Source organism: Crinia signifera, chromosome 11, assembly GCF_055691185.1.
Source record: "Crinia signifera chromosome 11, ASM5569118v1, whole genome shotgun sequence".
Taxonomy (NCBI): domain Eukaryota; kingdom Metazoa; phylum Chordata; class Amphibia; order Anura; family Myobatrachidae; genus Crinia; species Crinia signifera.
The window spans coordinates 1,994,040-2,006,102 of record NC_139227.1 but is presented as its reverse complement, the minus strand read 5'-3'; the positions used below and the strand labels follow the sequence as shown (position 1 = coordinate 2,006,102).

General features: G+C 44.9%; 1 protein-coding gene across 6 annotated transcripts in view; it reads left to right on the top strand.

Moving 5' to 3' along the window:
* CNIH2 (cornichon family AMPA receptor auxiliary protein 2) overlaps positions 1 to 12,063 on the top strand; it is a 114,766-nt gene that overhangs the window by 83,869 nt on the left and 18,834 nt on the right. For 4 of the 6 annotated variants that reach the window (XM_083164384.1, XM_083164383.1, XM_083164386.1 and 1 more), the window contains 2 exons: positions 9,468 to 9,536; positions 9,807 to 9,854. In XM_083164384.1, the coding sequence (XP_083020510.1) occupies positions 9,468 to 9,536; positions 9,807 to 9,854 (117 nt within the window). The remainder of the gene's footprint in view (positions 1 to 9,467; positions 9,537 to 9,806; positions 9,855 to 12,063) is intronic. The other 2 variants (XM_083164385.1, XM_083164388.1) reach the window with 1 other exon arrangement.

Below are 12,063 nucleotides of genomic sequence, written 5' to 3'. Positions count from 1 at the left end.
CAGAGCCCTTTCATACAGATACCTATCTTGAGCCCGTAATTAGCCCTCCGTCCATCCTTCTGTCCATTCCTGAAGAAATACAGGGGGTACCTGTGGAAGCAAAGTATACTTACAAGGGTCCTCCGCCGTAGATCGAGTCCTCTTTCTTCCAAGTAGGCTCCTGGGACTTGGCACAAAAATAAACCGGTCTACCGAACCAAGCCGGACTATGGAGAAGTAACTGGAGGATGTTTGTTTACCTCCGGCAGCTCCTCCGGCCAATACCGGCATTCGGTAGGAGGACCCTAACCCACACTATACTTTTTTATAAAATTTATTTATTTTTCTCTTTTTTTTACACTGAAGCCTGTACGGATCTGACTGATCAGTGCAGGCGTCTGCCAAATAGGCCATGAAGCGTATTTTCCTGGTGTATTTGGCCGGCAATTAGCGGCCGTATCCTGCTAATTGCCGGTAATTAGCGGCCAAATTTAAATTATGGCCGCCTAATAAATTAGGCATCACCAATCTTTTAAATGATGATTCCTAATCGTTTCTGTCGATGGCGTATACATTCGTATTTGTAAATACAAATGTGCCATAAATACGAATCATATTTTCAGTATAGTAAATCCTGGAAATACGAATACGCCTAAAAAAAATTGTATTTTACTATACAAATAAAAATTTCTTGTGCGGAATTTTCTTAGTAAATTTCCCCCAGAGTGTATGTAGACCAGCAATCCCTACCCCATATAGAGTGCACGCACAACCGCAAAACGGGTAAGGGTCATTGGGTCGACCACTGAAGGTCAGCAGGGCTTATGTCGACACTTGGAAAAGGTTGACATGGCTAAGGTCAAGTCAACACAAGCATTAGGTCGACAATGGGAAGGTCGACCTCAAAAGGTCAACATTGGTTTTTCATTTGGACAAAAATACTTTGTCGTATATACGCGGCCGTGCAGGCAGTCTACGCGGATCAGTCAGATCCATCATATCAGTCAGATCCATCATATCAGTTAGATCCATCATATCTGTCAGATTCATCATATCAGTCAGATCCATAATATCAGTCAGATCATTCAGGCTGCAGAGTGTAAAAAAATAGAGAAATAAATAAATTTAAAAAACGGCACCAGGCTGAAAGAGCTCCAGGTCCGGGGCTGGTTCCCAAAATACGGGGGACAAAATGAGTAGGGGTCCCCCGCAATGTTCCCTCTAATTTTACGAAGGCTTTGTGCAGAAAAAGATATTGGCTGTGCAACTTTGGAAGGAAATGTACATTTTTGTGCGTCACATAACGTATACAGGCCTAGATATTGAGTTCTGTTGAGTTAATAAAGCAATTTGAATGTTTACAGACTTCACACAACACACATATAGACTATAGCAGTGATTTTCAACCTTATTAAACTCGTGGCACACTAAAACAAGATTTTAACCTTTGTGCGCTCAGTTGTAATGTCTGTGCGCGGGCTCGGCGAGTTGTGTGCGCGCGCACACGCGCACAGCTTAGAGGGAACACTGGTCCCCCGTATTTTAAGAACCAGCCCCAGGCCAAACTAGCCAGCAGGGTAATGTCACAGCTTAGTAAAGCAGGAACCACAATTCTTTCGAATGGTGATTTCTGTCGTATTCTATCGATGGTGTAATCATTCGTATTTGTAAATAGAAATATGAATGTCCCATCAATACAAATACGAAAATTCGTATTTTTGGCATAGTAAATGCCAAAAATACGGATGCTCCCCCAAAAATCGTATTTTTGTATGAAAATACGATTTTTTTCACGAATTTATCTTAGTAAAATTCCCCCTATATGTCTCCCTAAGGAACATATACCTCTGAGTCATAAAAAACTTGACTGGGTCTGTCTTTCCGTCAAATGGGGCATTTAGGTCCTGCAAAAATGTGACTGCATGGAACGACTCTTGTAGGAGTGTCATGTTCACCATCAGACAATCACAGACATATCAACTATCTAACATTGACATACACCATCAGACAGTCACGGACATTGGCGTATTCAGGGGGGGGGGCACCCGGGCATGTGTCCCCTGTAAAAAAAATTGTAGCTGAGGACAAGGGCTTTCCAACGAGCCCAGCCCCGTGTCTCTAGGCCCCTGGGAACCGGAGATATCGATCAAAAAAGGGGGGGAAGAAAAAAGGCAGTTGTTTGTGGATGCACTCCTGATCAACAAGGATCGATACTTATGTTACAATAAATTTTTCTTTTCAGATAAAACCGTGGGGACTCCTGTTGTCTTTATTAAATCGGTATTTGACAAGGAATTACCCACAAATTTGCGAAAATAAGAGGTTAAAATATCCCAACATACATACATACACAAAGTGAGGAAAGATAAAGATTGGTGTTGGAAAGAGTTTTTAAAACGTGAAGCAGATTCTAATAGGATGACGTTAATTTATAATATTTGGGTGATATTCCCTTGTAACGTGTGTCTTGCGGTTTGTGTGTCACACTGTTTATATAGATTAGGTCACTTTTATTTGCCCTGGGTTTAATTAGGAGGTATGTGGATTTTTCGAAAGATCGTAGTGGTATTGAGCTTGCGGTTTTATTCATACACTTTCATAAATTGGTCACTCATATGTTTTGGCCAAAATTTTGGCTCTATATCACACTCTGCTGTGAGTGTATGGTGTGTTCCCCATAGGTTGTTTTAATTTCCTATGGACTGTGCGATTTGGCCGCAGGTTCAGCTCTATGTCACACTTATTTTCAAGGTATATGCTGTATTCCCCACAGGTTACTATTGATGGTATTGTACCTGGGGATTTTATACCGCATATGGTACTGTGAGTGTACTTGTCAAATTCTGTCACATATACACATTCGGCTGTTTATCAACCTTAGATGGTGAATTAGGCGTGTGATAAGGCCTTATCACACGCCTAATTCACCATCTAAGGTTGATAAACAGCCGAATGTGTATATGTGACAGAATTTGACAAGTACACTCACAGTACCATATGCGGTATAAAATCCCCAGGTACAATACCATCAATAGTAACCTGTGGGGAATACAGCATATACCTTGAAAATAAGTGTGACATAGAGCTGAACCTGCGGCCAAATCGCACAGTCCATAGGAAATTAAAACAACCTATGGGGAACACACCATACACTCACAGCAGAGTGTGATATAGAGCCAAAATTTTGGCCAAAACATATGAGTGACCAATTTATGAAAGTGTATGAATAAAACCGCAAGCTCAATACCACTACGATCTTTCGAAAAATCCACATACCTCCTAATTAAACCCAGGGCAAATAAAAGTGACCTAATCTATATAAACAGTGTGACACACAAACCGCAAGACACACGTTACAAGGGAATATCACCCAAATATTATAAATTAACGTCATCCTATTAGAATCTGCTTCACGTTTTAAAAACTCTTTCCAACACCAATCTTTATCTTTCCTCACTTTGTGTATGTATGTATGTTGGGATATTTTAACCTCTTATTTTCGCAAATTTGTGGGTAATTCCTTGTCAAATACCGATTTAATAAAGACAACAGGAGTCCCCACGGTTTTATCTGAAAAGAAAAATTTATTGTAACATAAGTATCGATCCTTGTTGATCAGGAGTGCATCCACAAACAACTGCCTTTTTTCTTCCCCCCCTTTTTTGATCACTGACCCTCAGTTGGTCAGGATAGCACTCCCGCTACATAAAATTAAAATAGCGGTAAAAGCCCGACAATACAGGGCATGAAGCAGAACTAAATGAGTGCAGAACCCACAACCCTCTCTGTCCAGAACCGGAGATATCGCCTGGCAAAGTTGTAACGTTTTTCCCCATAAGATATTATGGGACCCTTTAATTCCCACCCCAACCTGGTTCCAACGACTGCCAGTTCCTCCCCTGGCATCACAGGAGCTTGGTTGATCTCATTTAATTCCAAATCACTAGCCCTTCAATATGATGCCAGGCTGGTCCATATTGGTCAATCGGTTCCAGAGATATTGCGGATAAACCGATTATTTTTATTTTTGAAATGTAATTTCATGGCTGTTCATGTTCTTTGAGGACAGAAAACCTTCCAGTTTCATTGGACCAAATCCTTCAAAGCCCACTCAAAAGTTCTTCAATATGATACTTGTCTCAGGTAAATGGGTCAGTTGGTTACGAAGATATAACCGGTTAAATGCGATAACTGGTTAAAGGGGGGAGGGGTGGTTTTCTCTCCCCCTCACACCAGAAAATGCAGGGACTAGGCTGGTGTAAAAGGGGACAACCTGGGAATGCATTTTCTGGTGTGAAAGGGGTATTATTTCAAATAGCCAGGACCTGAATACAGCCAGGCTCTGCAACTGTCAGTGACTATCACTTCTGCCTGGCGGCGGCTGTCCCCCATTTACCATGAGCATGTATTCCCCCTTGGCAATGAGCATGTAATATGTAATCCCACATGGCAACGAGCATGGAACCTCTGGCAATGAGCATGGAACCCTTGGCAATGAGCATGTAGATAAGCAGCACTTATGTAGCAAAATATTTAATAGGCATTATGGTGTTTGGCATAACACATATTGGACATAATGGCATGTAACTTAACGTGTAATGGATATTATGGTGTAAATATTTAATGCGCGCCTTTAACAGACAATGCCCCTGTTTATGAAGCGTATTGTGAATTTTGGGTTAAACTGTGTGGCATTATGTGAATTTTGGCTCAATCCGTGTGGCATTATGTGAATTTTGGCTCAATCCGTGTGGCATTATTTGAATTTTGGCTCAATCCATGTGGCATTATGTGAATTTTGGCTCATTCCATTTGGCATCATGTGTAAGGGGCAAGTATAATGGGGTTTAGTATTTTGTTGCATAATGTGTAGAAGTTGTATATAGTGTGGCACACTACACTCAAGGACACGCCCCCTGTTGAGTGGCCACACCCCCTTTTCTGGAGCGCACCTTCGGCATGCGCACAACTACTGTACATCCTTCACTTTTGTCACCATGGTGGGCCTGCGTACTTTAAATGCCAGCAGTGGCGCCGGAACGGGGGGGGCGAGGGGGCAGCTTGCCCCCCCCAAAATTCATGAGGCGCCAAAGCAGACGCCAGTGCGGTAGCCAGGGGAAGGAGACGTGACGTCTCCTTCCCCTGACTAGTGACCGTCCCATCGCGGCTCACGTGGGCGGGGGCTGACGATGCGGCCAGCGCGCGCCAAGCCCGTCCGCCCTCCCTCCCGCCCGGCGCTGCCCGGCCGTCCTCTCTGCTGCCCGGCCGCCCTCCCTCCCGCACGGCGCTGCCCGGCTGTCCTCCCTCCCGCCCGGCGCTGCCCGGCTGCCCTCCCACCCGGCGCTGCCCAGCCGCCCTCCCGCCCGCAGAATCAAGGAGCCGCCCGACCACCCACCAAAGAGGTGAGCAAAATTAAGGAGCTGCCCAGCCTTCATTGGCCCTGTATTTCCAGCATTGTCCCTGTATTGCCAGCATTGACCCTGTATTGTCAGCATTGACCCTGTATTGGCAGCATTGTCCCTGTATTGGCAGCATTGTGCCCGTATTGCCAGCATTGTGCCTGTATTGCCAGCAGTGTCCCCGTATTGCCAGTAGTGTCCCCGTATTGCCAGCAGTGTCCCCGTATTGCCAGCATTGTGCCCGTATTGCCCGTATTGCCAGCAGTGTGCCCGTATTGCCAGCATTGTCCCTGTATTGGCAGCATTGTGCCCGTATTGGCAGCATTGTGCCCGTATTGCCAGCAGTGTCCCCGTATTGCCAGCAGTGTCCCCGTATTGCCAGCAGTGTCCCCGTAGTGCCAGCATTGTGCCCGTATTGCCAGCAGTGTGCCCTTATTGCCAGCAGTGTGCCCTTATTGCCAGCAGTGTGCCCTTATTGCCAGCATTGTGCTCTTATTGCCAGCAGTGTCCCCGTATTGCCAGCAGTGTCCCCGTATTGCCAGCAGTGTCCCCGTATTGCCAGCAGTGTCCCCGTATTGCCAGCAGTGTCCCCGTATTGCCAGCAGTGTGCCCTTATTGCCAGCATTGTGCCTGTATTGCCAGCAGTGTCCCAGTATTGCCAGCAGTGTCCCCGTATTGCCAGCAGTGTGCCCGTATTGCCAGCAGTGTGCCCTTATTGCCAGCAGTGTGCCCTTATTGCCAGCAGTGTGCCCTTATTGCCAGCATTGTGCTCTTATTGCCAGCAGTGTCCCCGTATTGCCAGCAGTGTCCCCGTATTGCCAGCAGTGTCCCCGTATTGCCAGCAGTGTCCCCGTATTGCCAGCAGTGTCCCCGTATTGCCAGCAGTGTGCCCTTATTGCCAGCATTGTGCCTGTATTGCCAGCAGTGTCCCAGTATTGCCAGCAGTGTCCCCGTATTGCCAGCATTGTGCCCGTATTGCCCTGTGTATAATGCCCATGCATATATGCCGCTGCCCTGTGTATAATGCCCACGTGTATATGCCGCTGCCAGTGTGTATAGTGCCTGGGGGTAACATATAGCAATTTAGGGGGCGCAAAAATGAGATTATATCTTGCCCCCCCCAACCTAAAAACGTTCCAGCGCCCCTGAATGCCAGGGCCTATTTTTAATCCCATTCCCACCCTCTCTCTGCCGCTCTCTTAGCATGTACACTGGCACCACTAACGCCGCCCCTCCCCCACCCAAACCCTCTTTTATCCTGGTGCCCCCCCTGTCATTTTATCCTGGATCCGCCCCTGGTCACGGACACATCAACTATCTAACATTAACATACACCATCAGACAGTTTTCCTCACTTCCTGATAGTAAGTGTATTCAAGCACGTATGATCACATCTTAGTGTATGCTGGAAGATACTATAATCATTATACTACAATGATTGGTGCTTGGTTGTGCACTGTACAATTATTAAGCCAATCAGTTCATAATTGTCATTGGCACTACTTTTGGTGACATTCAATTGCCTGACCTGTTACTCTATGGTCTTCAATAACAAGGAATGGAACATCTGGCTGAAGTCCAAGGCAGATTATTTTCAGTCCAATCTTCATTCTGAACTATGGCTTGGACACCATATGAGACATTAAAGCAATTACACAAATATGTAATATGGGGCAGTACGGACGGTGTAATGGTTAGTATTACTGCCTCACAGCATTGAGGTCATGGGTTCTATCCTCACCATGTGTTATATATATGGGGCAGTACGGACGGTGTAATGGTTACATTACTGCCTCACAGCGCTGAGGTAATGGGTTCTATACCCACCATGTGTTATATATATACTGGGCAGTACGGACGGTGTAATGGTTAGCATTACTGCCTCACAGCACTGAGGTCATGGGTTCTATCCCCACCATGTGTTATATATAAGGGGCAGTACGGATGGTGTAATGGTTACATTACTGCCTCACAGCACTGAGGTCATGGGTTCTATTCCCACCATGTGTTATATATACAGGGCAGTACGGACGGTGTAATGGTTAGCATTACTGCCTCACAGCACTGAGGTCATGGGTTCTATCCCCACCATGTGTTATATATACGGGGCAGTACGGACGGTGTAATGGTTACATTACTGCCTCACAGCACTGAGGTCATGGGTTCTATCCCCACCATGTGTTATATATACAGGGCAGTACAGATGGTGTAATGGTTAGCATTACTGCATCACAGCACTGAGGTCATGGGTTCTATCCCCACCATGTGTTATATATACAGGGCAGTACGGATGGTGTAATGGTTATATTACTGCCTCACAGCACTGAGGTCATGGGTTCTATACCCACCATGTGTTATATATATACAGGGCAGTACGGACGGTGTAATGGTTACATTACTGCCTCACAGCACTGAGGTCATGGGTTCTATTCCCACCATGTGTTATATATACAGGGCAGTATGGATGGTGTAATGGTTACATTACTGCCTCACAGCGCTGAGGTCATAGGTTCTATCCCCACCATGTGTTATATATACAGGGCAGTATGGATGGTGTAATGGTTAGCATTACTGCCTCACAGCACTGAGGTGTATGGGTTCAATACCCACAATGGCTCTAACTGTGCAGAGTTTGTATATTCTCCCCGGACCCCGTACTTGTGTGGGTTTCCTCCGGGTACTCCGGTTTCCTCCCATGACCCAAAAATATACTGGTAGGTCCCTTGGCTCCCAACAAAATTAACCCTAAAATCTCTTTGTGTGCGTGTACATGTGGTAGGGAATATAGATTGTAAGCTCCACTGGGGCAGGGACTGATGTTAATGTTCAATTATTCTTTGTACAGCGCTGCGGAATATGTGTGCGCTGTATAGGAAACTATTAATAAATAAATATGGGGTGAATAGGATTATTTTGAATTAGAACCTCATCCTGTAGGCCTGATTCACTGATGTACAATATCTTTACTGATCTGCGAATGTACGGGGCTGTGTATGGGCAGGAGCCATACTGTGCCTCTGCTGATAGAACGTAGCTGGGAAGGTGCATAGAGAGCTATGAGGCTGATAATGTCAAACTGAGGAGCAAGATGGCTTAGCACACATTGCGGGTGCAACGCGTGTGTGCAGGGATGTGTAAGGAGCAATCTGTGCTTAAGCACCTCGCTCAGCATAGGACTCGCATAGCCCCGGGTGTATGGCTCTTCATTCAAAGTGTTGTATAGGAGCCAGCAGTTGCAAGCAATTGTTTATTATTATTATTATTATTATTATTATTAATATTATATATTTAATGCCTTCGTGGAGGCCTGTCTATTTTTCTACCCATCCTATCTGCTCCTTTATTTATCCTCTGTTCCCATCCTTTATTAACATCATTTATGATCCCAATTTCCCACCCAACTCGCTCTTTTCCTTCACGACAGTAATGCAGAGACACAACTGAAGAGAATTGTCAGCGTCCATTCATTAAAATGAATTGGTGATGTGAGAAAAGTAAATGGAGTTTGTGAGACTGGAAGCACTAGAAGGTTTCATTCTCAATCTATATACTAAACTAGCCCAAAATGTAAACTTACAAATGGATTTTAGAAGATCAGTTTTACGAAGCAGATTCAGGATGAATTGTCATTTTGTAAGGCTGCCCTGCTCGCTGGATCCCTCTACGTGATACACCTGAAACATTTAGCGGGTGCAACACTAAAATGCGAGTGTGTTGCTATAAAGCCAATTACTTGCACATCTCTGGCTGCGCAAACTAGTTCCAAAGTCAGACGCAGGCTGGACAATGGTCTGGTGACGCCACGCTCCACAACATCGCCTCACTGCTGCCACCCCCTATCGCGCCATGAACTGCAGTCACATGTTTTTCTAAACTCGACCGCCATTCACGGTTTTGCTTATGCGCAGATTCCCAAGATACGATATGAGATTTCCGGGACTTTGCTACCCAACCAGAATCAGGCCTACATCTAGATTGTTGTATATATTACCTGGCTTGCTTACATCTGTTACTTACTCTTTTGTCATATGTATTTGATATCCATCCATTGCCCCTGTATGCTAATACTGTCTGTCTGTCTCTGTGCAGATTATTGCCTTTGATGAACTTCGAACAGACTTTAAGAATCCTATTGAACAGGGGAATCCATCCAGAGCGGTAAGTGTTTCTTATTACCTGGGGTATCTGATTTTGAATTGTGGGATAGAGCAGGTGCCCCAGTAGGGTGTCACAGATTATCACTAACTTCTTGATATCTCTCTGCATGTTTCGTCCAATGCCTCTTCCTACCCATCACAATACACCTCCATCTCTTTACCACTCGCTCTCTTTTTACTCTTTCCCTCTTGTATGCTCCATCATAACACTTCTACTTTTCAATGTTCCCCCTCTATTCCACTTTCTTTCTTCCTTTCAACTTTTCTACAGAGAGAGAGGGTTAAGAACGTGGAACGAATTTGCTGCTTGCTCAGAAAGGTCAGCAATATATCCTGTGTATTATTGTACTGTGTATATGTTGTTGTCAGTCACATATTTACATTATTTTGTTGTGCTGTTTGTGTTTTGGTGTCACAGTCACTTTTCATTAACATGTATATTATATATAATGCTTGCATTGGTTTTCTAAAGTGATTATATTCACATTTTACTCAAAAGGCAGCCCAACCGGCATATCAGAAATGTACCGTATATGTGGACCCACTATACAAATACTCACATTTATTTTGGATGTACTGTACGTAGTTTTTGGTTGTTTTTTTCCCCTTTAAATCACAGTATATGTAATTTTATTTGTGACATATATTTTGGTTGATATTATGTTGTTTAGATATTGATAACTGATTATTATACACTTGTTATTGTTTGTCCAGACTACACTTTGGCTAAGAATTTAGAATGAATATATAAATGTAATACAGTACACCCGCTTTACACTAACCCTTTATAAACCTGTCACCTATTTTGACAAATTCACTTGGCACTCAAAGGGTTCACAGCACCAATGCTTGCTATTAGTAACAAGCAAATCTCCTAAATCCGCCAGTAAACCATAAAACACGTAATTAGTCAGGGGTGGTGACTACGGCTACTGAAACCAACAGAGAAATCTAAAAAAGTATTAAGCAAATAGGACAGTAACACAAGCATTGTCATTTATTAATAATTCAAGATCATTTACATATAAATATAACTACACACAGCCAATGTATAACGTAAAAATTGTATACTACAGATTTTAAAACAGTAATAAATGATTAAATAGTTATTTTCCACTAGGCATCAGCAGCACTTGCCTGGGGACGCCACTTGCTGGTGCATCACAATGGGTGTATGGGTCAGTGCTGGGCATACCTTGGTGTCATCTGCCTAGGGGTGACACCAAAGTGCTTAACCCTCTGCAGTGACACATTGGGCCTTATTCTGGTTGACTTGCTCGTATACACATTTGGTCGGAGTGCGTTTTTCTACTGAGTGTGCTGCGTACCATATGCAATGCTCATGTGCAACGGAATGGTGCGAATAAAAATTGTCTACCGAGCATGGCCGGTCAATATGGGCATAATGTGGGCGTATCATTGGGCGCGGTCTGAAAATTTGGAAAAACTGGGCGTAAATTGGGGCGTACACATGGGTGTGGATCAAAACTGCAGGGGGGTGGCCTCGGTCTGCTCACCAAGCAATCGGGCTTCTACAGCCCCAAAACGTTTGGTGGAAACAAGCGGGTTTCATGCCTCGCAGCCCACCCAGTTAAGCAGCACCGCATTCGCTTGGCCAATCAGCACGCACCGTATCGAAAATACTCCCGGCTGCACACAATACTAACCCCATTCACTTTCATTAACCCATTCAGTCACTGCAGCCCACGCACACGGAAGGCAGGCATTAGAAATAAACTTACCTGCAGTCATAGCTATCCAGTCTCCGAGCGGTAAGAATGAGATCCGTCTGAGCACGGTAGCGTACGTGCATTTGCACGCCACTCCCCGTATCTTGTGCGACTGACCAAACGTGTGCGGTGGCTTTATAGGCATGCTTTCGCTCTTTGAGCGAGTGAGCGAGGCGTGCACTCGAATATGTGCGAATGTGTATCCAAGCGAGTCAACCAGAATAAGGCCCATTGTGTGCGGCATTCGGCTCCTGTAACTATGTATGAGATGACACTGCAGTCACATTGGTCTCTGGGGGGCAGCCCCCATCTCCACAGTGATAATACACAGGTTTGGATTGTGAGGCCAGGCCCTTTGCCCATGAGGCCACGCCCCCTTTTACAAGCGCATGGACATTACATTCTCCACACTGAATGCTTCCTGCCTGCATGACAGAGATTATAGGCCATTGGCTAGATGCCATTAGGACTTATTTGGAGGAGGGGGAGTCAATAGGCAGTACATTTTGGTGCAGGAGGAGGTAGGGGGAGGGGTTGGGCCGAGGCTGACTTAGCTGTTTGGAGGGTACTTCTGTAGTTTCACGGCGCCAGCATGGCGCCGTGCTATTTCCGGGTTTCACTGGCGCCGTGAAACTACAGAAGTACCGTTTTGAGGTATTTGAGGTATTGGGGTAACCCCAACCTAAAGTGGGTGGAGGGAGGGATACGATATAACTCTTCTATTTATCAGATTATAAACACTGGCAGCTGCAACAACTGCTGATTCTTAGCAGTTTATGAGGGGTTGGGATCATTTGG